At 49.5% G+C, this 23696-nt stretch overlaps 2 protein-coding genes across 2 annotated transcripts; both read left to right on the forward strand.

The window, feature by feature from the left end:
* Positions 1-4115: 4115 nt before the first annotated feature.
* Positions 4116-13237, forward strand: LOC139325621 (ficolin-2-like). The gene is made up of 6 exons (XM_070955547.1): positions 4116-4203; positions 4334-4447; positions 11969-12096; positions 12380-12509; positions 12700-12834; positions 12987-13237. The coding sequence occupies exons 1-6, from the start codon at positions 4116-4118 to the stop codon at positions 13235-13237; spliced, it is 846 nt and encodes a 281-aa protein (XP_070811648.1).
* Positions 13238-16076: 2839 nt separating this feature from the next.
* LOC139325575 (ficolin-1-like) lies at positions 16077-22916 on the forward strand. Its single transcript, XM_070955512.1, has 10 exons — positions 16077-16266; positions 16638-16751; positions 17089-17142; positions 17455-17490; positions 18011-18037; positions 21143-21178; positions 21555-21682; positions 22019-22148; positions 22352-22486; positions 22635-22916. The coding sequence occupies exons 1-10, from the start codon at positions 16077-16079 to the stop codon at positions 22883-22885; spliced, it is 1101 nt and encodes a 366-aa protein (XP_070811613.1). The 3' UTR covers positions 22886-22916.
* The last annotated feature ends 780 nt before the right edge of the window (positions 22917-23696 follow it).

Below are 23696 nucleotides of genomic sequence, written 5' to 3' on the forward strand. Positions count from 1 at the left end.
GAAACTCACCTAATTTTAGAGACCGTAGAGGGGGCAGAGATAATTCAAGAGATAGAAAGTCTGGATCATTAAATGGATTAGATAAACATAATATAACTAACACACAGGATTCAAGGGATAATGCTTGGCTCATTGATTCTGGGGCAACTAATCACACAACACATGACAAAAAAATACTATCTTCCTTTATAGAAGATAAGTTTGTAATTAAGGTAGCCAATCAAGAAAAGGTCCAGGTTATTGGAAGAGGAAATGTAAATTTACCCGGTCTAGGGAAAATAGAGGGGGTATTATTAATACCAGAAATACCTCATAACATACTTAGTGCAATAAAACTAAGTAGAGATTCTGACATAAATATAGTATTCTCAAAAGGAAAAGCAACACTAGAGAAAAACAAAACAAATTTGGGTAGTGTGATTATCAAAGGGGGTCTACCATATTTAGTCACAGAAGAAAAATGGCTACACAATATTGATTCAAACATGGAAGATGACACTAACATAGAGAATGAAGACAATAGCAATAGTGATAATGAGAACATGAAACAAATCACAATCACAGAAACACATCTATTAATGACACATTCAATAACAAAAAACCTACGATTGGAAAACCAATCCACGATGAATGTGCACACATATTACATAGAAAGTTGGGACATGCTAGTTTTCCTGTAGTACAAAAAATGATTGAACATGCTGAAGGTGTTAAAATAAAAAATTGTAAAAATTATTTGGAATGCTCAGTATGTAAATCCTCAAAACTCAGAACTAATCCCAAGCCAAAAAAGGCAACAAGATCAACTAATCACATTTTTGATCTGGTACATATGGATCTAGTTGGTCCATTAACCCCATCAATCACATATAGAAAACGATATTTTCTAACTATTGTAGATGACTATAGTCGTTATGGATTTGTCTATACTTTGAAACACAAAGATGAAACATTTCAAAAATTTAAAGAGTTTTACAAACGTGTAGAAACACAACATAATATTAAAATAAAACAAATCATGACAGACAGGGGATCTGAATTCATATCAAAAGAATTCTCCCAATGGCTAAAAAACAAAGGAATGCTACACTTCACATCTAGCCCTTTCTCTGCATTCCGAAATGGAGTGGTAGAAAGAAAAAACTCGACACTACAAACCATGATTAGATGTACATTAGAAGATGCTGGCTTAGGAAAACAATTCTGGTCAGAAGCATTACTATATTCCAATTATACTCAAAACAGAACTTGGTCCAGCATCGTAAACAAAACGCCATATGAACTAATGTATAATAGAAAACCCAAAATAACACACATGCACATTTTTGGAGTCACAGCGGATGTACACATACCAAAACAACTGAGGCGTAAAGGAGAAAACGTATCCAGAAGACTTAGATTCATGGGATACGAAACAGGCACAAAAGGGTACAGATTTATTGATTAACAACAGATTCATAATTTCTAGAACAGCTGTATTTCATGAACAGGCCAATTGGTCTAAAATACATCTTAATGAGATATTCCCAACTACAAAAACAGACACTGAACATCAAGACAAAATAGATAGAGAAGAACTCAATCACAATGCACATGAAAACAAAAATAAAACATGGACAAATAGTCACCCCAGAATAAAAACAGATTTGTTAACAAAAAAGGAGGCAAGATATCTACACGATAACGATAGCAAACCAGAAAAAACAATCAGATGTAACAGAAATCAGGTGCCAAGTAAATATAAGGATTACATAATGCACTTGAATAATGAAACATCAACACCTAACACATACGAGGAAGTATTAAAGCTCCCCATTGAAGAAAGAAAAAAATGGGAATCAGCTATGGCCAAAGAGATGGACAGTTTGCGAGAGTTAAATGTATTTACACCTACTCCTGCACCTAAGGACAAAACTATTATAGGCACCAGGTGGATATTCAAAATTAAAAATCTGGAAGAAGGCAACACATTATATAAAGCTAGATTAGTTGCACAAGGTTATGCTCAAAAGTATCCTGAGGATTACACAGACACATACTCTCCCACAGTAAGGACTGAGAGTGTTAAAACAGCTTTAGTCATAGCATCTGCACTTAATCTTGATGTATTTCAATATGACATACAGACAGCGTATTTACACGCAAAGCTCGATAAAGAGATATATGTAAGAGCACCTCATAGCCAATACACAAACAAAAATGAAACTTGGTTATTGAATAAAAGTTTGTACGGACTAAAACAATCCGGCAAACGTTGGTATGAATGTTTAGTCAACGTACTCAAAACTATGAATTTCAATGCCACAACTGCTGACAATTGTTTCTTTGTTAAAAAGGAAGGTGACTCATTAGAATTTGTGTTAATTTATGTGGATGACATTTTATATATCGGTAAACATAAAGAGAAAAGAGATACATTTGTAACAAAACTAAATGAACATTTTTCTTTAAAAACATTAGGAAAAATAAACAAATATCTTGGAGTTCAAATCAGTAAAACTAAAAAAGGATTTAAACTTTCTCAAAAAGATAAAATTATAGAACTCCTGAACAAATGTAATTTGAATGATGCCAAAACTTGTGATACTCCAATGCAAGCTGATTTCTTAAGAAACATGGATGAATCATCCCCTGAATTTAAAGATAATACACTTTACAGATCAGTTATTGGTTCCCTTTTGTATATATCTAATTGGACTAGACCTGATATTGCTTTACCCCTCAATCTGTTATCCAGATATGTTGGTAAACCTTTAATGTATCACTGGGAAGCCATTAAACGAATATTAAGGTATTTGAAGCACACCTTAGACTTCTGCCTACTACTGGAACCCAATAATATTAAAGAGCCCATCCTCACTTGTTACGCTGATGCGGATTGGGCAGGTGATACTAAATGCAGAAAAAGTACCTCAGGTTATATATTCTTCCTTAATAATTGTCCAGTCTACTGGTATACTGGAAAACAAGATTTAGTAGCCACATCAACAACCGAGGCAGAATATGTGTGTTTGTCTAAAGCCTCCAATAATCTAGTATGGTTTAATGATTTATTATCAGATGTTTGGAAAAATCCTTCATTACCATTTATCATACATGAAGATAACAAAGCTGCTATTGAGATATCTAGATCTGATGCTATTGGACAAAGGTCCAGACATATAGATATAAAATTCAAACATGTAAGGCAATTATCTCAAGATGGATTCATTAAGGCTATTCACTGCGAAACCTCAGAACAAATAGCTGATATATTGACTAAGCCTTTGCAATCTAAACAACATAAATATTTAACTTCAAAACTACAAGTCTTATATTGTTCTGAATCTGAATGTAATTATTGTTGTATATCGAATCGGCATTTAGAGGGGGATTTGTCACAAGTAAATGCCTTATTCTCAAATGGGGAAAATGTACATACACAGGGTATCAGGGGTTAATTTATTCTTCCTTCCTTAATATATTCATATGTAACCACTCCCATCCTTTACTCCGCCTCATTAATATAAAAGGGGATGTATGCACCTCCTTCCTTGCTTCTATCTACGATCATTCAGAGAATATAGAATGCCTAATGTAAATAAATAGTGCTTTGTTTAAATACTTTGTTCCTGAATCATTTATTGAGTCTGATCCTCAAAAATACGCAACAAAACCATACTTAACAAGTAGTTCTTAATGGTACTACATGGAGAGAAATAAGCAGTGGGGTACCACAAGGTTCCATCTTAGGCCCAGTACTCTTCAATATCTCCATAAATGATGTAGATGAGGGAACAGAAGGGGAACTCATCAAATTTGTAGATGACACTTAAAGTGGCAGGAATAGATGACCCCAGAGAAGACAAGCTCAGGATCCAAAAAGAACTTGACAGACTTGAACAATTAGCCTTATCCAACAAAATAAAGCAAATGGGGTGCATCGCTCTAGAATGAAAACTTACCCATGTGTTTAACTACCAGGGGTGTGTTTTGATCAAGGAACAAGGAAGCACTTTGTGATGTTGTGACTTTTGCCCTGGAGGCCCCACTCAATGAGGAAAGGGACAAAAGCAGGCTGCCCACATAAAAGCAGAGGGTCCAGGGGAGGCTGCAGTCAGAGTCCAGCAGGCACCATGAGGAGAGCTGGAGAGCAAGTGGGTCTCCTCCTCTTCTACCTGATGATCGCAATCCATCGAGGGGCGCAGGAGTCCTCCTGCCCAGGTGAGGAGCAGACAGGTTGGCTCTGAGGATGTGGGACAGTGACCTTTTGCCTTCCTTCAGAGATGGGAAATGTAGCATAGCTCTAAAAAAAGCCCTTTTTTGGGCTCCAAATGTTTTCCTTCCTTTGCAGAACTTAAGGTGCTGGGCCTGGATGGGAGTGATACAATAGCCATTGTGCGGGGGAGTCCAGGCTTGCCAGGACCACAAGGGCCACGGGGGCCCCCTAGCCTTCCAGGGGCCAAAGGTGGGTCTGTGGACAGAGGGTGAAGTTGGCTCCTGAACCTGACCCCTTCCAAAAGAAATAACCCGTCTTGTCACAAGGCAGAAGGAAGGTGCCACGAACGTAGACTGCCAGGACTGGCATGAGAGGGAAGAGAACGGTTTCTTCCGGGCACTCGACCTGTCGAAACTCCCCCTCCCAAAGAGGGCATTTCCTTGGGTTTGCCACCTGCTCTGGTTTAAACCTGCACAAAGCACAGAGTGGCTGGCAGAGGGCTGCCGACCCAGCCACCTTTAAGCTGGGGGGGTTACTCCCCTCCTTCCATGTCATCTTATTTTGCTCAACTGTGCCAGAAACATTTTTTTTTTATTGCAAAAGTTTTACAATTAGATTTTCACCCCTTTTTTCACCCCCCCCACCTCCCTCCCCAAACCCTCCCTAACCCTCCCTAACCCTCCCCCCCCAGACTTCCCTATTATATACTCATAACTAATAACACTAGTAAACAAGCTTAAACCCATCCCTCCCCCTGTATAATTTTTCCTCTTTATCTCTTTACATTAAAATATTTCTAATACATTAAAATATTTCTAATACATTATTTTCAAATAAAAGCTATTTGATAGAAACATTTTTCAAAAGGAAGGGAACCCCTTGAAAATGGTTTATGGGGCCCCTTGGAGATCTGGGGAGCCGGGGAGACAACTTGGTACCCATTTTCCCCCAGCAGAGGATGCTACTTATGAGATTCTGCCCACAAGGGGTTCAACTGCTTGGCACCCCCTCTTGAGCCTGAATGAAGCTGCCGGACCCTCCTAAAAAGGAGGAATTCTGCTCTTCTCCTTCTCTTTGCATTCCAGGTGAGAAAGGCGACCCAGGAGAAATGGGTAAGAACTGCGGGCCCCCCAAAGGGAACATTGGGAGGAGCTGCCTTGGATCAGAGCTTCAGCCAGTCCCTCTGTTTTCTGAAGTAAAAGGGGCCCCTGGCTTAATTGTGCAGCTCAGGCCCCCAACAAACTCTGTGGGGCATGAAGTTAGACTGAAAGGGACTCTCAACAAATTGGCAGGCTATGGCACATTAGACATAGTTGTGCCTCTGTCCCACCCCACAATTCAGGTCAGTATGACAGGATCCCCCCCCCAGGGCTTTCCCTGCCACAAAGAGGGGTGCAGGAATTGACTTTTTCACTTCCTTCTATTTTGCAGACGAAGAGGGGCGTTTCAGTGCAAGCAAGGTGAGTGTGTGTGTGTGTGGGGGGGTCCTTATTACACATTCCCCCCACCCCCAATTCCCTAGAGAGCTGATGCTGTGGCCAGGCAGTTCCAACATTTACAGGATCCACTTCTGACCACTGGCAGTTTTTGGGAAGCACAAAAAAATGGTTTGTACTAAAATAGATTTCATTTTGACAAAAAAAATGGCTCCTCCAAAAACATTTCAGGAGGGATAATTAATCCAGCCCACCCATCCAATGTAATGGGAAGCCCCCACCCTCAATATGCAACACCACACCACAACCACTTGTGGATTGTGCTTCACAGATACTTTGGACATAATATGCTTAGACTTCAGCAAGGCATTCGACAAAGTAGACCACAATCTACTACTCTACTGAGCATGCACGAAGATGGCAGCTTGTAGGTGAAGCTCCCAACAACTTGGAAGGTGTAAGTTGATGGTATTTGTCCACCCCCACCTCCCAAAAAAATCTCTCTATGATGTGAAGCTCCGATGCCTCGGGGGAGAAGTAGGGCCTGCTGAGGACTCTCGGGGGGCCAAATATCAGCTGTTGGCCCCGGCCCAGCAAGAGGAATGTGTGGGCGGCCTGTTGCGAGCTTTTGAGCTCTCTGGACGATCAGCGTGGGCGGCTGGAGCCGAAAAATGCCGCGAGGCTATGGCGGCGGTGAACAGGAGGCTGGAACAGGGTCGGGGCGGCGCCGGGTTGCCTTGGCGCCCCCCACAGCGGCGCCGGAGCAGGGAGGGGTGTGGGGAGACAGCAGCTCATTGGAGCGTCGCTGGACCCCCCCCGGAAAAGCACCTCGACATGGTTCCCAGCTGTCAGCAGCGGCCGCGACGGTTGGAGCGGTGGCTGCGGCAGCTGGGGATGAGACGACGGCCGCTGGGGCGGTGCTGGGTGGAACGGCACTACCCTGGCTGTTTTCAGACCGACTTTAGACCTTTCTACCAGGGTCGGTTATTTACTGCGGAGGGGAGGAAGGGAAGAACGCAATCTGACTGGTTGCTGACTCCTGAAGACCCCTGAAGACTGGGGACTTAAAGGGGATTAGAAGACCCTATGGAGACTGGGGGTTTGGCAAAGTTGGGTGACTGGCCTGCCTCCCCCTGGCCTGTATCCATTTTCCCCTCCCCGCCGTGGCCTGTTTATGGGCGTGGTTGGGGCTGTGGCCATTTGATCTGGACCTTATCTGCACCGGCACTGGACTGCATTGGACTTATTGGACCCCTGACCTGACCTGACTATACCTGACTATAATTGACCCCCGGTTTCTGGCTATTTCATCAGTCCCAGTCACGTTTATAATGCCTTGCTGTGAGGAGAGGCTTAAGCCTGGGTATGGTCACCTTGCTGTTATTGCCACTGAATTAGACCTGTCGATACCAGCCGCCGTGAGAGGGTGGCTTGGTCATTGCTTTTCGGGGCATCGGCTTGAGACTCCTCTCCACTGCCGTGAGAGGACAGTGGAGCCCCGGTTGATCTGCGCCAAAATGGTGAACTGTCTCTCCTGGACCTTTAAACGTACCATCATTGAATCCTTAGCCTTATTCCATTTCCCCAGGCGGACTTGCAGGAATGTATTCACTGGCTGAGCTCTTTGCCTTGCGAGACTCCCCCCTCTCACAAGCCTGGCCTTCCACATTATAGAAGGCCTACTTCGATGAAGGGCTTTGGAACCCAGAGAGGTGGCATGTCGCGAAGAGGGGGTTGAGGGTTTTTTTATATAAAGTTTTAACGAATGTCTTAAGGGGTTCCGGGGGGGGGGAGGGTTGGATCAGAAGTAAGGCCGTGGATATGGGGGATAACCCACTAAGGGGAGGGCCAGGTACGGCTGTGGAGCACGGCCCGGGGGGTGGGGGGCCCGGGGTCAAGGGGGGGCTAAAGTTCATCCAGATAAAGTTTTTACCATCAGTACTGTGGGTGGGAGGGGTAGATATGGCGGGAGCAGGGGGCCATATCGTGTTAGGGGAGCGCGCGCCCGCTGTCTTCGAGCGGTGGCACGCTCCGGCCCCCAAAGCTCCACTCGTTCTCCAGGTGGCGCAGATCCTCAGGGCCCTGGCCTCTGTCTGATGTTATGCAATGCCAGGTCTGTAGTAAATAAAGCCCCCCTCATTTGTGATCTTGTTCAGGAGGGGGGAGCGGACCTGGCAGGTATTACGGAAACCTGGTTGGGCCAAGAGGGGGGGGTCCCCCTTGTTGAAATGTGCCCACCAGATTTCCGCGCATTCCATCAGCCGAGGTTGCAGGGTAGGGGCGGGGGGGTAGCGGTTATTATTAACGAAGGTCTGAGACCGAGGGAGGCCACTGTTCCTCAGACAGCCGGCTGTGAATCCCTCCTTGTGAAATGGGGTCACGGGGTTCAGATGGGTTTGCTGATCACGTACCTGGCTTCCTGCCATGTGGCAGCAGCCCTGCCTGAGCTACTCAGCATCATCGCCGCGGTGGCAGTTGAGACCCCTAGGCTTATGGTCATGGGGGATTTCAACTTGCCGTCCGTCGGTGAGGCATCTGAGGTGGTTCGGGAGTTCATGGCTTCCATGACAGCCATGGACCTGACCCAGTTAATTCATGGCCCTACCCACACGGGGGGAAACACGCTGGATCTGGTTTTTGTCTCTGGACAGTGGTTGAGTGATCTTGAGATAGGGGATATAGTCACCGAGCCCTTGTCATGGTCTGATCACTCTCTCCTTCGTCTCGACCTTCGAACCGCTGCACCCCGCCGCAGGGAGGCGGAGCCGGTAAGATGGTTCCGCCCCAGGCGCCTGATGGAACCTGACAGGTTCCAGATGGAGCTTGGGCCATTCCCTGAGGCTCTGGCACATGCCTCGACTGGAGACCTAGTGGCCGCCTGGGATAGGGCGGCCGCTGGAGCTCTGGACCGGGTCGTGCCTTTGCGGCCTCTGACCCGGCACCGATCTCATTTAGCTCCTTGGTTTACTGAGGAGCTGAGGGAGTTGAAGCGCCAGAAAAGACGCCTAGAGAGCAGTTGGAGGGCCAATCTTTCTGAATCTGACCGGACACTGGTAAGATCTCATATTAGAAATTACCTAGTGGCGATAAAAGCAGCGAAATGTAGCTATTTTGCTGCTCTTATTGCATCATCAGATAATCGCCCGGCCGCCCTGTTTAGGGTGACCCGCTCCCTGCTCCACCAGGAAGCGCGGGAGGACCCCTTGGAGGGTAGAGCCGAGGATTTTGTTCAATATCTGTATGACAAAATCATTTAGATTTGGGAAGATCTGGACTCCAACTGGGTAGTCTCAGGGGGAGGGACTGGGGCAGGTCTTGAGAATGTTATCTGGGATGAGTTTGATCCTGTGACCCCTGAGGACGTGGACAGGATTCTGGGTAGATTGAACGCGACCACTTGTTTATTGGACCCGTGTCCCTCCTGGTTAGTGCTGGCTTCTCGGGAGGTGACACGAGGCTGGTTCCAGGGGATTATAAATGCTTCACTGGGTGAGGGTGTCTTTCCTGCCGCCTTGAAAGAGGCGGTGGTGAGGCCTCTCCTCAAGAAGCCTTCCCTGGACCCGGCAATGTTGGTAAATTATCGTCCGGTCTCCAACCTTCGTTTTGTGGCGAAGGTTGTTGAGAGTGTGGTTGCGTAACAGCTCCCCCAGCACCTGGATGAAACGACGTATCTGGATCCGTTCCAGTCGGGCTTCAGGCCCGGGTACAGCACGGAAACGGCATTGGTCACGTTGGTTGATGATCTCTGGAGGGCTCGGGACAGGGGGTGCTCCTCTGTCCTGGTCCTGTTAGATCTCTCAGAGGCTTTTGATACCATCGACCATGGTATCATGCTGCTCTGGTTGGAAGAGTTAGGGGTGGGAGGCACTGTGTTGTGGTGGTTCTCCTCCTTTCTCTCTGACCGGTCGCAGTCTGTGTTGACAGGGGGACAGAGGTCGACCCCGAGGCCCCTCATATGTGGGGTGCCACAAGGGTCGGTCCTCTCACCTCTCCTGTTCAACATTTATGTGAAGCCGCTGGGCGAGATCATCCGTGGTTTCGGGGTGGAGTACCATCAGTATGCTGACGACACCCAGCTGTACATCTCCACCCCGGACCACCCCAACAATGCCCTTGAAGTGATGTCCTGGTGCCTGGAGGCCGTACGGATCTGGATGGGGAGGAACAGGCTCAGGCTCAACCCATCCAAGACCGAGTGGCTGTGGTTTCTGACGTCCTGATATAGTCAGCTGACGCCATCACTGACTATTGGGGGTGAATCATTGGCCCCCACGGAGAGGGCTCGCAACTTGGGCGTCCTCCTGGATTCACGGCTGTCTTTAGAAGAGCACTCAACGGCCGTGACCGGGAGGATTTTTCATCAGGTTCGCCTGATGCGTCCCTTTCTGGATCGGGACTCGTTACGCACGGTCATTCATGCCCTCGTCACCTCCCGCCTGGACTATTGTAATGCTCTCTACATGGGGCTCCCCTTGAGGAGCACCCGGAGGCTCCAACTGTCGCAGAGTGCAGCCGCGCGGGTGGTAACGGGAGCGACATGGCGCTCCCATGTAACACCTCTCCTGCGCGAGCTGCACTGGCTCCCGGTGGTCTTCCGGGTGCGCTTCAAGGTTTTGGTTACCACCTTTAAAGTGCTCCATGGCTTAGGACCTGGTTATCTACGGGACCGCCTACTACCACCAATAGCCTCCCACCGGCCAGTACGCTCTCATAGAGAGGGATTCCTCCGGGTGCCGTCAGCCAAACAGTGTTGACTGGCGGCCCCTAGGGGGAGAGCCTTCTCTGTGGGGGCACCTACCATCTGGAATGAGCTCCCCCCGGAGATACGGAGGATCCTGGATCTGCACACCTTCCGCCGCGCTGTGAAGACCTTTTTATTCCATCAGGCGGGCTTGGCCTAATCTCTTCCCTTTTTTAAATATGTAAATTTTAATCTGTTTTTAAATTATTGGGGTGTTTTAATTTGTCTGGGCCAAAATGATTTAATTTGATTTTATCTGGTTTTTAAATTTTTTCTATCTATGTATTTTATTGTTGGCTGTTCACCAACCTGAGTTCTTCGGGAGTAGGGCGGTATACAAATAAACTAAACTAAACTAAACTAAACTTGGTAAGCTAGAAAAAAGTGGAATAGATAACATCACCACTAGATAGATTTGTAATTGGCTGACAAACCATACTTAAGAAGTATCCTTAATGGTACAACATCTACATGGAAGTAAGTAAGCAGTGGGGTACCACAAGGTCCCGTCTTGGGCCCAGTACTCTTCAATATCTTCATAAATGACTTACATGATGGAATAGAAGGGGAACTCATCAAATTTGGATTTCACCGCTGCCCAGAAGTGTGTGGCAGCAGCCAAAAAATGCAATGCAATCCTAGGTTGCATTAACATAGGGATACAATCAAGATCAAGTGAGATACTAATACCACTCTATAAAGCCCTAGTAACACCACACCTAAAATACTGAATCTAGTTTTGGTCACCACACTATAAAAAGATGTTGAGACTCTAGAAAAAGTGCAGAGAAGAGCAACCAAGAAGATTAGGGGATTGGAGACTAATGCCAGAGGTGGGTTTCAGCAGGTTTTGACCAGTTCTGGCAAACTGGTAGCAGAAATTTTGAATAGTTTGGAGAACCAGTAAATACCTCCTCTGGCTGGCCCCGCCCCCATCTATTCTCTGCCTCCCGAGTCCCAACTGATTGGGAGGAAATGGGGATTTTCCAGTAACCTTCCCTGCCATGCCCACCAAGCCACGCCCACAGAACTGGTAGTAAAAAATTTTGAATCACACCACTGACTAAAACTTATGAACAATGGTTGCAGGAACTGGGCATGGCTAGTCTAGTGAAGAGAAAGACCAGGGGAGACAGGATAGCATCTTCCAATATTTGAGGGGCTGCCACAGAGAGAGGGTCAAGCTGTTTTCTAAAGCACCTGAAGGCCAGACAAGGAATAATGGATGGAAACTGATCAAGGAGAGATTCAACCTGGAAATAAGGAGAAATTTTCTGACACTGAGAACAATCAACTAATGGAACAGAAGTTGCCTTCGGAAGTTGTGGGAGCTTCATCCCTGGAAGCTTTCCAGAAGAGATTAGACTGCCATTTTTTGGAAATGGTATAGGGTTTCCTGCATGGGTGGGGAGTTGTAGATGACCTACAAGGTCTCTTCCAACTCTGTTGGAATCTAAACTTGGCCCACTTTACTGGCTGGATGCCTGTTGCCAACCAGCTGCAGCCACTGAGCCACTGACCCCTCAGTAATAAGACCCTTTGGCAAAGACTCTGGCACAGAGGGCCAACCTCTCCTGCCCTCTTTCTGCCCAGGTGCCCCAAACTGCAAAGAGCTTTTGAAAAGAGGAGTGGTCCTGAGCAGCTGGTACACCATCTACCCCCAGGACTGCCAGCCCCTGGAGGTCCTGTGCGACATGGACACTGACGGAGGTGGATGGATTGTGAGTCTGACAGTGGCGGTTCTACCCAGGTGTGGCCAAGGCGTGGCCAAGGCATGCGGCACTTCTGACCACCATGCCTTGGAGGGAGCCTTTCCTGGGGAAGGGGGTTGTGCCCCATGGCAGACACACCCAGGATTGGGTGTGGCCAGCATTTTTTAGTGGACAAGGCCACTAAAGTGGACAAGGCCAGCCCTGAGAACCCTAAAATTTGGGAAGGGAGGGAAGAGTATGATTAGGGGGTCTGCTGAGCTGGAAGGTTTAGAGTCCTGATTCTCCCCCGCAGGTCTTCCAAAGACGGTCGGATGGTTCAGTGGACTTTTTCCGGGACTGGGCTGCCTACAAGAGGGGATTTGGAAGCCAGCTGACCGAATTCTGGCTGGGGAACGACCACCTTCACCACTTCACCTCACTGGGTGAGGGCCTTCCCCTTGCAGCCCTGAACCCTCCTGTTGCCAGGGGTGAGGGGCACAGGGCCTTCCCTAGGACGAGCCTCGAATGGACCCTCAGGCCCTGCGGATGGAGGAGGACCAGAGAAACATGGCAGCCGGGCTCTGAGTTTGGGGACTGGGCAGTGTGAAAACATGGCTGTTCTCTTCCTCCTAGGAAAGAATGAGTTGCGTGTTGACTTGATTGATTTTGACAATCATCAAACCTTCGCCAAGTATGCGTCCTTCCAGGTGGCGGCAGAATCCAACTGGTATCAGCTAACTCTGGGCTCCTTCACGGGGGGCTCTATAGGTGAGTCCCTGACAAAGTCCAGGGGGGCTTAGCATCCTTCTCCATGAGCCTCTTGGAATTGGGCCGTGCCAATCAGGCTAACTGGTAGACTGATTTCCTGGAGATGGCTTGGGCTGGCTTGCCAGGCACCCACCCTGCTCTCTGCCTCCCAGGTGACTCTCTCTCCTACCACAACAACATGGCCTTCTCCACCTGGGAAAAGCAGCAGGAACCCCAGGACTCCAATTGTGCTGAGGTGTTCAAAGGTGGCTGGTGGTATAATAAATGCCACGACTCCAACCTCAACAGCCGGTACTGGCAGGGAGAACACAACACCTTTGCCGATGGCATCAACTGGAGAACGGGGAAAGGCTACTTCTACTCCTACAAGCGCTCCGAAATGAAAATCCGGCCTGTGGTTTAGGAGGCTCATTCAGATGATGGGGCTTGCTTTCTGAGGGGCTGACTGGGCAGCCAATGAATGTTAAATAAATAAATAAAAATATGATCTTTAATCAGCTGATGGTTTCCAAGTCTCCTTTAGTCCAAGGGGATAAAATATGCCAGCTATTGGCAAAGGAAGGGCTCTGAGCCCAGAAAGGCTTGGCACATTCCAGGTGGTTCATCCAAGCACTTGCCTGCTGAGGCTAACAAGAACAAGGATTTCTGGCTGGTGGGGTCCAGGAGGAGGGTCTTCTCTGTCCTGGCTCCTGCCCTTTGGAACCCTCGTAGGTGGGACTGTGATCTTCTTCAAAAGCCTGAAGACCTTGCACTGGCTTGGGCCCTGAAGGACAGCATCTCACTGGAGGTAGTTGACAAATTAAGAGGCAATCCCCCCTCCGCCCCCCATGCATGTGTTCCCTCCCTCCCCATCTTTTGAGTGATTTCCTTTTTTTCCAAATACTTTTTTTATTCTTCCTATATAAAGAAAGAGCAACAATCTCAATGTCTATATAAACAGCGTGTTGTCTGGTTATGAGTGATTTCCAAATGCGTGAAAAATGAGTGATTTCCATTTTTATTCTTTTAGAAATACCGTTTCCCTGAACATAAGACCTATCCCAAAAATAAGCCCGTGTGTTTTTAATGTGTGTGCCTAATATAAGCCCTATCCCCCAAATAAGCCCTACTTAAGAGCCTGCACAGTTGGTTGGCTGCCTATTCCCTCTGGTTGCTCGTGGTGCTGCAGCCATGAGGTGGGGTGGTGATGGAGCTGCCTCATGCGCCCTGCAACAACTTACCTCAGGGCTCTCACAGCCAGGCCATACACTACCTGATCCCTGCCTTGTGGCAGCAGCACCAGCAGCCATTTGCAGCAGGAGCCCACATGTCTGCCGGCCCGCTTCTGCTGACTCATGGCCACAACAGAGCAGGAGGCCAAGTGATGTGTTAGTGACATGGCTGTGAGGTGAGGCAGGTGTCAGGGCGTGGATGGCCTGGCTGTGGGGGCCCTGAGGTAAGCTGATGTGGGGCACATGGGGCAGTTCCACCCACCTCGCCTCGTGGCTGCAGCACCGGTCTGTTGCTCAGCCTCCTGCCCCATTGTGGCCATGAGTGAGCATGAGCGAGCAAGTAGGATGGGGACCACACGGGATCCTGTTGGACATGGCTGCTGGTACCATAGCCATGAGGTGAGGCAGGTGTCAGGGTATGGGTGGCCTGGCTGCAGGGGACCTGAGGTAAGCTGGTGCAGGGCGCATGAGGCAGCTCCATCCCCTCTGCTTCATGGTGGCAGCATTCACACACCGCAAGGCCTCCAGTGTCAAGATTCCAAAGGATGCCCTAATTAAATCATGAGCCTTGAACCAAGCTTCAAAAGAAACCCAGTTATTTATTAGGAGCTTCATGTCTGCACATTCCCAAGTGAAGCCAGCTCTGACCCCACATAATTTATGGCCCCAATCATGTCACTGTTTCCTCCCTATCCCCAGGGTGTGTCATCAATCACATTCGCCAATGGGACAATTTCGCGGGTTGTAGAGGTCGCTCCCCTCCGACTGCTGTAAGTAACCCTGGGATACAGCCTTGAGAGAGATAAGTCTGGAATGTGCATCTGTCTTTAGCTGCCATGCTGTTTCATCAGTTTCCCATCCCCACTTTTCTATGACAACTCGAGAGCAGGCCAGGGATGCTTTGTGAGTTGACATCTGGCCCTGTCGTGAACAAGCAGAAGACGTGGACCTCCCATACATAGAAAAAAAATAACACCTCCCCCCCCAAAAAATAAGCCCTAGTGCTTATTTTGGGACCCAAAAAGAAGTGAAAGGGTTTGTGCAGGCAGCTCCTCCCTCGGACTTATCAGAGACCACTTCTGTGGCCAAATTCTCTGGTGGCTTTTCCAGGAGAGCCCAAAGACCCAGGAAGGAGGCTTCTCCTGCCTCTTTTCTGGATAGTTTTCAAGGACCTTGAAATCTGTGTTGAAACTGGATCTTTTCCTTCAGCACCTGACCAAACCTTCTCCTTGCCTTGTCGCTTTTAGTCCTTCACTCATGTTGTGCATATTTCTACAAAACCAGGAAGGTTACTCTGTGACTATTTAGCAGGTTCACATCTAACCCCAGATTTGAAGTCTGGCATAATTTTGGCCATTGTACCATTGGTCCCTTAAGTCCGAATTGGAGATCTGGTTCTGCTGACAACCCACCAGCAGGAAGAGAGACTCACCTGAAGGCATCTCATGTTGCAGTAGCCCCATTTTCCCCCCTTGCAGCTTTGCTTTATTTATTTATTTTTATTTATTTATTTTCAATTTATATACCGCCCTTCTCCCTGAGGACTCAGGGTGGTGCACAGCCAGAATTAAAAACATGAAATACAAATATTAAAAACAATTAAAATCTATATAAATTTGGCCCAAAATTTAAAAAACCACAAACCAATTAAACATTTAAAAATTTTAAAAAATTTCTTCCTAAGCCAGTCCGGCTTGCTGGAAAAAGTGGGTTTTAAGGGCACGGCGGAAGGCACTGAGGTCTTGGATTCTCCTTATCTCTGGGGGCAGCTGATTCCAGAGGGCAGGTGCCCCCACAGAGAAGGCTCTCCCCCTGGGGGTCACCAGCCTACATTGTTTGGCTGATGGCACCCCGAGGAGGCCCTCTCTGTGGGAGCGCACGGGTCGCTGGGAGGTCGTCGGTAGCAGCAGGCAGTCTCGAAGATTTGCTTTGAAGCAGATGGGTTGCCTCCCTCCACAATGAAGAATTACCCAGGTGTTTAACTAGCCGGGGTGTGTTTTGATCAACAAGGAAGCAGTTTGTGGTGTTGTGATGTTGCCCTGGAGGCCTCACTTAAAGGGGAAAGGGACAAAAGCCGGCTGCCCAAATAAAAGCAGAGGGTCCGGGGCAGGCTGCAGTTGGAGTCCAGCAGGCACCATGAGGAGAGCTGGAGAGCAAGTGGGTCTCCTCCTCTTCTGCCTGATGATTGCAATCCATCGAGGGGCGCAGGAGTCCTGCCCAGGTGAGAAACAGGCAGGTTAGCTCTGAGGAGCAAGAAGGGCAGCATTACCGCCCTTCTCAGATGAGATTTTTTTTTTTTAATTTGATTTATATGCCGCCCTTCTCCGGAGACTCAGGGTGGCTTACAATACGTTAAGCAATAGCCTTCATCCTTTTGTATATTTATACAAAGTCAGCTTATTGCCCCCACAAACTGGGTCCTCATTTCACCTACCTTAGAAAGGATGGAAGGCTGAGTCAACCTTGAGCCTGGCGAGATTCGAACCTGCAGAAATTGCAGGCAGCTGGTCTTAATAACAGGGTGCTTTAGACCACTTGCTTTGCTTCGCTTAAACAAAGTTCTTTCCTCCAAATGGTTTCCTTCCTTTGCAGAAGCTAAGGAGCTTGACCCTGATGTCAATGATAAAATAGCCATTGAGCGGGGGAGTCCAGGCTTGCCAGGATCACAAGGGCCACGGAGGTCCCCTGGCATTCCAGGGGCCAAAGGTGTGTCTGTGGACAGAGATGAAATTGGCTCCTGAACCTGACCCCTTCCGAAAGAAATAACCCGTCTTGTCACAAGGCAAAAGGAAAGTGCCACGAGTGAGGACTGCAAGGACTGGCATGAGAGGGAAGGGAACCGTTTCTTCCGGGCACTCGACCTGTCGAAACTCCCCCTCCCAAAGGGGCATTTTCTTGGGTTAAGCTGCCAGCTCTGGTTTAAACCTGCACAAAGCACAGAGTGGCTGGCAGAGGGCTGCCCACCCAGCCACCTTTCAGCAGGGGGCCACTACCCTCCCCTTCCAGAGGCATCTGGAAGCTTCCCCATGCCTGTCCTTAACAGGTGAAAGAGGCTTGCAGGGAATCTCTGGAAAAATTGGAGCCATAGAGGTAAAAGGTGAGGTGGAATTAGAGGGTTTCTGATTCCAAGGTTGAACAGGTGTGTTGGGGAGCTGGTGGAGAGAGAGAGGGACACATTGGGAAAGGAACCCAAAGAAGGAACCCAACACATTTGGGAAAGTAACCCAAAATGGGGCGGTTGGATTGCTTGAGCCTAAAAGCCAAGCACTCCCATCCCCAGGGCTCCAAATCCTCACCTGTCAGCTCACCTTTGGCGTGGGCAGGAAAACAGCGCTGGGGCTGCCTGGGGTGAGGACTAGGCCTAGTTGAGTGCAGGAGGTCTCAGAAGAATTTCTTCCCTTTGATTCAGGAGAAAAAGGGGACCCAGGACAACCTGGAGAGAGAGGTAAGACTTTGGTTGCCCCAGAGGTTCTTTTATCAGGAGGCAACTGGACTTAATTGGTTTTTCTTTGAAGACATTTCGCTTCTCATCCCAGAAGCTTCTTCCGCTCTGACAGGATAGTGAGGAATGGAAGGATTTAGACTCCTTGCAGACAGCTTTTTAAAATCTTATATAAAGGTTTGGTTGTGCTGCTCTGGGACCCTGCTTCTTATTGTCGGTGCCTTCACTCTACCAACCAGGAATTTTGTTTGTCACAAATGATGTAAATCATGTCATCTTATTTTGCTCAACTGTGCCAGAATCATTTTCCAAAAGGAAGGGACCTCCCTGAAAATGGCTTATGATGCCCCTCGGAGTTCTGGGGTGCTGGGGAGAGAGCTTGGTACCCATTTCCCCCAGCAGATGTTGCTACTTATGGGTTTCTGGGGTTCAGCTACTTGCCACCCCTTCTTGAGCCTGAGTGATGCTGCCGAACCTCCCAAAAAGGAGGAATTCTGCCCTTCTCTTTCTCTTTGCATTCCAGGCGAGAAAGGCGACCCAGGAGAAATGAGTAAGGACTGCGTCCCCGCCTCCCAAGGGGGGGAGCTGCCTCAGATCAGGGCCTCTGCCAGCCTCTCTGTTCTCTGAAGCAAAAGGGGCCCTGACTGAATTATTTTATTTATTTATTTTATTTATCAAATTTCTATAGCACCCTACTCCCGGAGGACTCAGGGCGGTGAACAGCCAAGATAAAATACAGATAATACAAACATTAAAAGTCCCTTAAAATTATTAAATATTTTGGCCGAAAACACAGATTAAAACACCCAAATTATAAAAAAAAATCAAACGATTGAAAAATTTAAAAGGGAGAGTTAGGCCAGGCCAGCCTGCTGAAATAAAAAAGTTTTGAGAGCACAACGAAATGTGCGCAGATCTGGGATCCTCCGTATCTCTGGGGGGAGCTCTTTCCAGATGGTAGGTGCCCCCACAGAGGAGGCTCTCCCCCTGGGGGCCGCCAGTCGACACTGTTTGGCACCCTGAGAAGCCCCTCTCTATGGGAGCGTACTGGTCGGTGAGAGGCTATTGGTAGCAGAAGGCGGTCTCGTAAATACCCTGGTCCGATGCCATGGAGCGCTCTAATGGTGGTAACCAAAATCTTGAAGTGCACCCGGAAGACCACCAGGAGCCAGTGCAGCTCGCATAGGAGTAGGGTCACATGGGAGTGCCATGCCGCTCCCATAACCACCCGCGCGGCCGCGTTCTGGACCAGATGGAGCCTCCGAGTGCTCCTCAAGGGGAGCCCCATGTAGAGAGCATTGCAGTAGTCCAGGCGGGAAGTAACGAGAGCATGAGTGACCGTATTTAACGAGTCCCGATCCAGAAAGGGACGCAACTGGCGAATCAGGTGGACCTGATAAAAAGTCCCCCTGGCCACGGCTGTCAAGTGCTCTTCCAAAGACAGCCGTGAGTCCAGGAGGACACCCAAGTTGTGAGCCCTCTCCATGGGGGCCAATGACTCGTCCCCAATAGTCAGCGATGGCTCCAACTGACTATATCAGGATGTGGAAACCACAGCCACTTGGTCTTGGATGGGTTGAGCCTGAGTCTGTTTTTCCCCATCCAGATCCGCATGGCCTCCAGGCACTGGGACATCACTTCAAGGGCATCGTTAGGGTGGTCCGGGGTGGAGATGTACAGCTGAGTGTCGTCAGCGTACTGATGGTACTTCACCCCGAAAGCACGGATAATCTCACCCTGCAGCTTCACATAAATGTTGAACAGAAGGGGTGAGAGGACCAACCCTTGTGGCACCCCACATACAAGAGGCCTCGGGGTCGACCTCTGCCCCCCTGTCAACACGGACTGTGACCAGTCAGAGAGAAAGGAGGAGAACCACCGTAGGACAGTGCCCCCCACCCCTAACTCCTCTAGCCGGTGCAGCATGATACCATGGTCGATGGTATCAAAAGCCACTGAGAGGTCTAATAGGACTAGGACAACCCCTGTCCCAAGCCCTCCAGAGATCATCAACCAACGTGACCAGTGCCATTTCTGTGCTGTACCCAGGCCTGAAGCCTGACTGGAATGGATCCAGATACGACGATTCATCCAGGTACTGAGGGAGCTGTCGTGCTACCACACTCTCAACAACCTTCGCAACGAAGCAAAGGTTGGAGACTGAACGGTAAGCCGGGTCCAGGGAAGACTTCTTGAGGAGAGGCCTCACCACCGCCTCTTTCAAGGCAGCAGGGAAGACACCCTCACTCAGAGAAGCATTTATAATCCCCTGGAGCCAGCCTCATGTAACCTCCCGAGAGGCCAGCACCAACCAGGAGGGACACGGGTCCAGTAAACATGTGGCTGCACTCAGTCTGCCCAGTATCCTGTCCACGTCTTCTGGAGTCATAGAATCAAACTCTTCCCAGATAATACTCACAAGACCTGCCTCTGTCCTCCCCCCTGAATCTACCCAGTCAGAGTCCAGGTGTTCCCGAATCTGAGCAATTTTGTCATACAGATACTGTACAAAATCCTCGGCTCTGCCCTCCAAGGGGTCCTCCCGCACTTCCTGGTGGAGCAGGGAGCGGGTCACCCTAAACAGGGCAGCTGGGCGATTATCTGATGATGTAATAAGAGCGGCAAAATAGTTATACTTCGCTGCTTTTATCGCCACCAGGTAGGTCTTAATATGAGACCTTACCAGTGTTCGGTCAGATTCAGAATGGCTGGCCCTCCAATCTCTCTCCAGGCATCTTTTCTGGTGCTTCATCTCCCTCAACTCCTCGGTGAACCAAGGAGCCAGGTGAGATCGGCGCCGGGTCAGAGGCTGCAAAGGCACGACCCGGTCCAAGGCTCCAGCAGCCGTCCTATCCCAGGCGGCCACCAGCTCCTCAGTTGAGCCGTGTGCCAGAGCCTCAGGAAATGGCCCAAGCTCCATCCGGAACCTATCTGGATCCATCAGGCGCCTGGGGCAGAACCACCTCAATGGTTCCGCCTCCCTGCGGCGGGGGGCAGCAGTTCGAAGATCAAAGCGAAGGAGGGAGTGATCCGACCATGACAAGGGCTCGATCACTATATCCCCTATCTCAAGATCACTCAACCACTGACCAGAGACAAAAACCAGGTCCAGCGTGTTTCCCCCCGTGTGAGTAGAGCCATGAACTAACTGGGTCAGGTCCATGGCCATTATGGAAGCCATGAACTCCTAAGCCAGCTCAGATGCCTCACCGGCAGATGGCAGGTTAAAATCCCCCATGACCATAAGCCTGGGGGTGTCAACCGCCACCGCGGCTATAACGTTGAGCAGCTTGGGCAGGGCTGCCGCTACGTGGCAGGGAGCCAGGTACGTAACCAGCATGCCCATCTGCACCCCATGACCTCACTTCACAAAGAGGGACTCACATCCAGCCATCTGAGGAATAGTGGCCTCCCTTGGACCAAGACCTTCTCAGCTCAGCCCCCCAAAGAGATCAGTGGGGCATGAAGCTAGGCTGAAAGGTACCTGACTCCTAATAGGTAGGCTGGCTGGGGCACATCAGACATAGTTGAGCCTCCGTCCCCCCCCACCACCACAATTCAGCTCTGCATAGTGGGATCCCTCCCCCCTCCCCGGGCCTTCCCTGCCATATGGGGGGTGGATGGAATTGGCTTTTCTTCACGCCCATCTTTGCAGATGAGAAGAGGCTGGAGGCGCTTAGATGCAAGCGAGGTGAGTGTGGGTGGGTGGGTGGGTCGGTGAGTTCTTACTACCCATTCTTTTCCTTGTCCCCTCCCACAATTCCAACATCTGCAGGATCTACTTCTGACCACTGGCAGCCTTTGCTTCAAGAGGGAAAATGCAAAAAAAGGGTTTGCCCTAAAACAGGTTACTCCTCCAAAAACATTTCTGGAGGGGTGGGGACTGCAGCCCACCCAGTGTTAGGAGAAGCCCCCATCCCTAACTTGCAACCACTTGGTCTGTTCAACCAGCCAGATGCCTGTTGCCAACCAGCTGCAGCCACTGAGCCAACCCCTCAAGAATAAGACCCTTTGGCGAAGACCCTGGCACAGAGAGCGCCAACCTCTCCTGCCCTCTTTCTGCCCAGGTGCCCCAAACTGCAAAGAGCTCTTGAAAAGAGGAGTGGTCCTGAGCGGCTGGTACACCATCTATCCCCAGGACTGCCAGCCCCTGGAGGTGCTGTGCGACATGGACACCGACGGAGGTGGATGGATTGTGAGTGTGGTGGAGGTGTGGCCAAGGCCTGTGATACTTCTCACCGCCATGCCTTGTAGGGAGCCTTCCCTGGGGAAAGGGGTTATGCCCCACGGCAGACACACCCAGGATTGTAACTTTGCTGCTTGCCAGGAATGGGATGAACCAGAAACTGAGTCTTTCCTGAGGCCAGGATGGAGACTGGTGGGACCATGGGAGGGAGTCCAGCACTTCTAGATGGAGAAGGCTAGCTCTGAGACCCCTAAAATTTGGGAAGGAAGGGGTGTGGGGAGAGAAAACCTTTGATTTCGGGACCTGACCAGGAGGAAGGTTAAGGGACCCAATTCTCCCCTGCAGGTCTTCCAAAGACGGTCGGATGGCTCGGTGGACTTTTTCCGGGACTGGGCTGCCTACAAGAGGGGATTTGGAAACCAGCTGACCGAATTCTGGCTGGGGAACAACAACCTTCACTGCTTGAGCTCGCTGGGTGAGGGGCTTCCCCTTGCAGCCCTGAACCCTCCTGTTGCCAAGGAAGAGGGGTGCAGGACCCTCACTGGGAAGAACCTCAAGGGGGCCCTCAGCCCCCTCTGCGGATGGAGGAGACACCAGAGAAACATATGTTCAGGATTGTGAGTGTTGGTGACAGGGCAATGCGAAAACTGACCCACGTAGCTGTTTTTTTCCATCTAGGAAAGAACGAATTGCGTGTTGACCTGATTGATTTCGACAATCATCAAACCTTTGCCAAATATGCGTCCTTCCAGGTGGCAGCAGAATCCAACTGGTATCGGCTAACTCTGGGTGCCTTTACAGGGGGCACTGCAGGTGAGTCCCTGACAAAGTCCAGGGGACATCAGGATCATTTTCCATGAGCCTCTTGGAATTGGGCAGTGCCAGTCAGGCCAATGAACGCCTCCCTGGAGATGGCTTGGGCTGCCCTTCCTGGCACCCATCCCCCATTTCTGCCTCCCAGGTGACTCGCTCTCCTACCACAACAATATGACCTTCTCCACCCGAGACAAGCGGCAGGACCCCCAGATGTTCAACTGCGCTGAGAAGTTCCAAGGGGCTTGGTGGTACCATTATTGCCATGACTCCAACCTCAACGGGAGATACTGGCTAGGAGAATACAAGTCTCAAGCAGACGGCATCAACTGGTATACAGGGAAAGGCGGCCATTACTCCTACAAGCGGACTGAAATGAAAATCCGGCCTGTGGCTTAGGCGGCTCCTTCAGCTGATGGGGCTCTTTCTTTCTGAGGGCTTCCAAAGGGCATGTAGTCCATCCCCTCTGCTTTCGATTTGCTACCTTGATAGAGAGCTTGCATTTTACAAAATTCACATGACTAAATGGTCTTTGAACAGCTACTCCTTGGTGCCTTTGTTGGGTTGGGCGGGCCTTTTCCATTTGTCCCCCATTTCAGGTCCACTGGAGTTGGGCAGTCAATGAATGTTAAATAAATAAATAAAACATGATCTTTAATCCAGCTGATGGTTTCCAAGTCTCCTTTATTTCAAGGGGATAAAATCTGCCAGCCGTTGGCAAGGGAGCTCATGGAGGACCCAGGGAATGATGTGGTTGCTGGTGGCGGCGGCGGCAGCGCAGCGGTGGCTGTGATGGCGATCACTGGGACAGCGCCGAGAGGAGCAGTGTTGGCCTCGTTGAATCATCAGCTGTTGGGAGTGGGAGGTATTCGTTGGCGGCCTACCAGTGTGGAATTGCTCCGGATGGGGATCCCTGTAGAGATCTGGGAATCTGGGAGCAACTATGTGAACTGTGTGACTGCTGGAAGATCTGAGGGAGACCTGGAAGGTCTGGATGGCCATGGAGGAGTGGCTGGTTGTCGCCCTGGTACTGTCTCTTCTTCCCCTGTGGCCTGGTTTCAGGCATTATTATGGTCACCTGCCATCTGGACTGATTCCGCCCGCTTTGAAATACCCTCCTCTGGAACCATCTTATCCCCTCATTGATATCACCATCAGTCTGATCCCTTATCTCGGCTTTGCATTCCATTCCATACCTTTTGCCGTAAGG

This window comes from Pituophis catenifer, unplaced genomic scaffold, assembly GCF_029215685.1.
Source record: "Pituophis catenifer annectens isolate HBS135680 unplaced genomic scaffold, rPitCat1.0.hap2 SCAF_17, whole genome shotgun sequence".
Classification (NCBI taxonomy): domain Eukaryota; kingdom Metazoa; phylum Chordata; class Lepidosauria; order Squamata; family Colubridae; genus Pituophis; species Pituophis catenifer.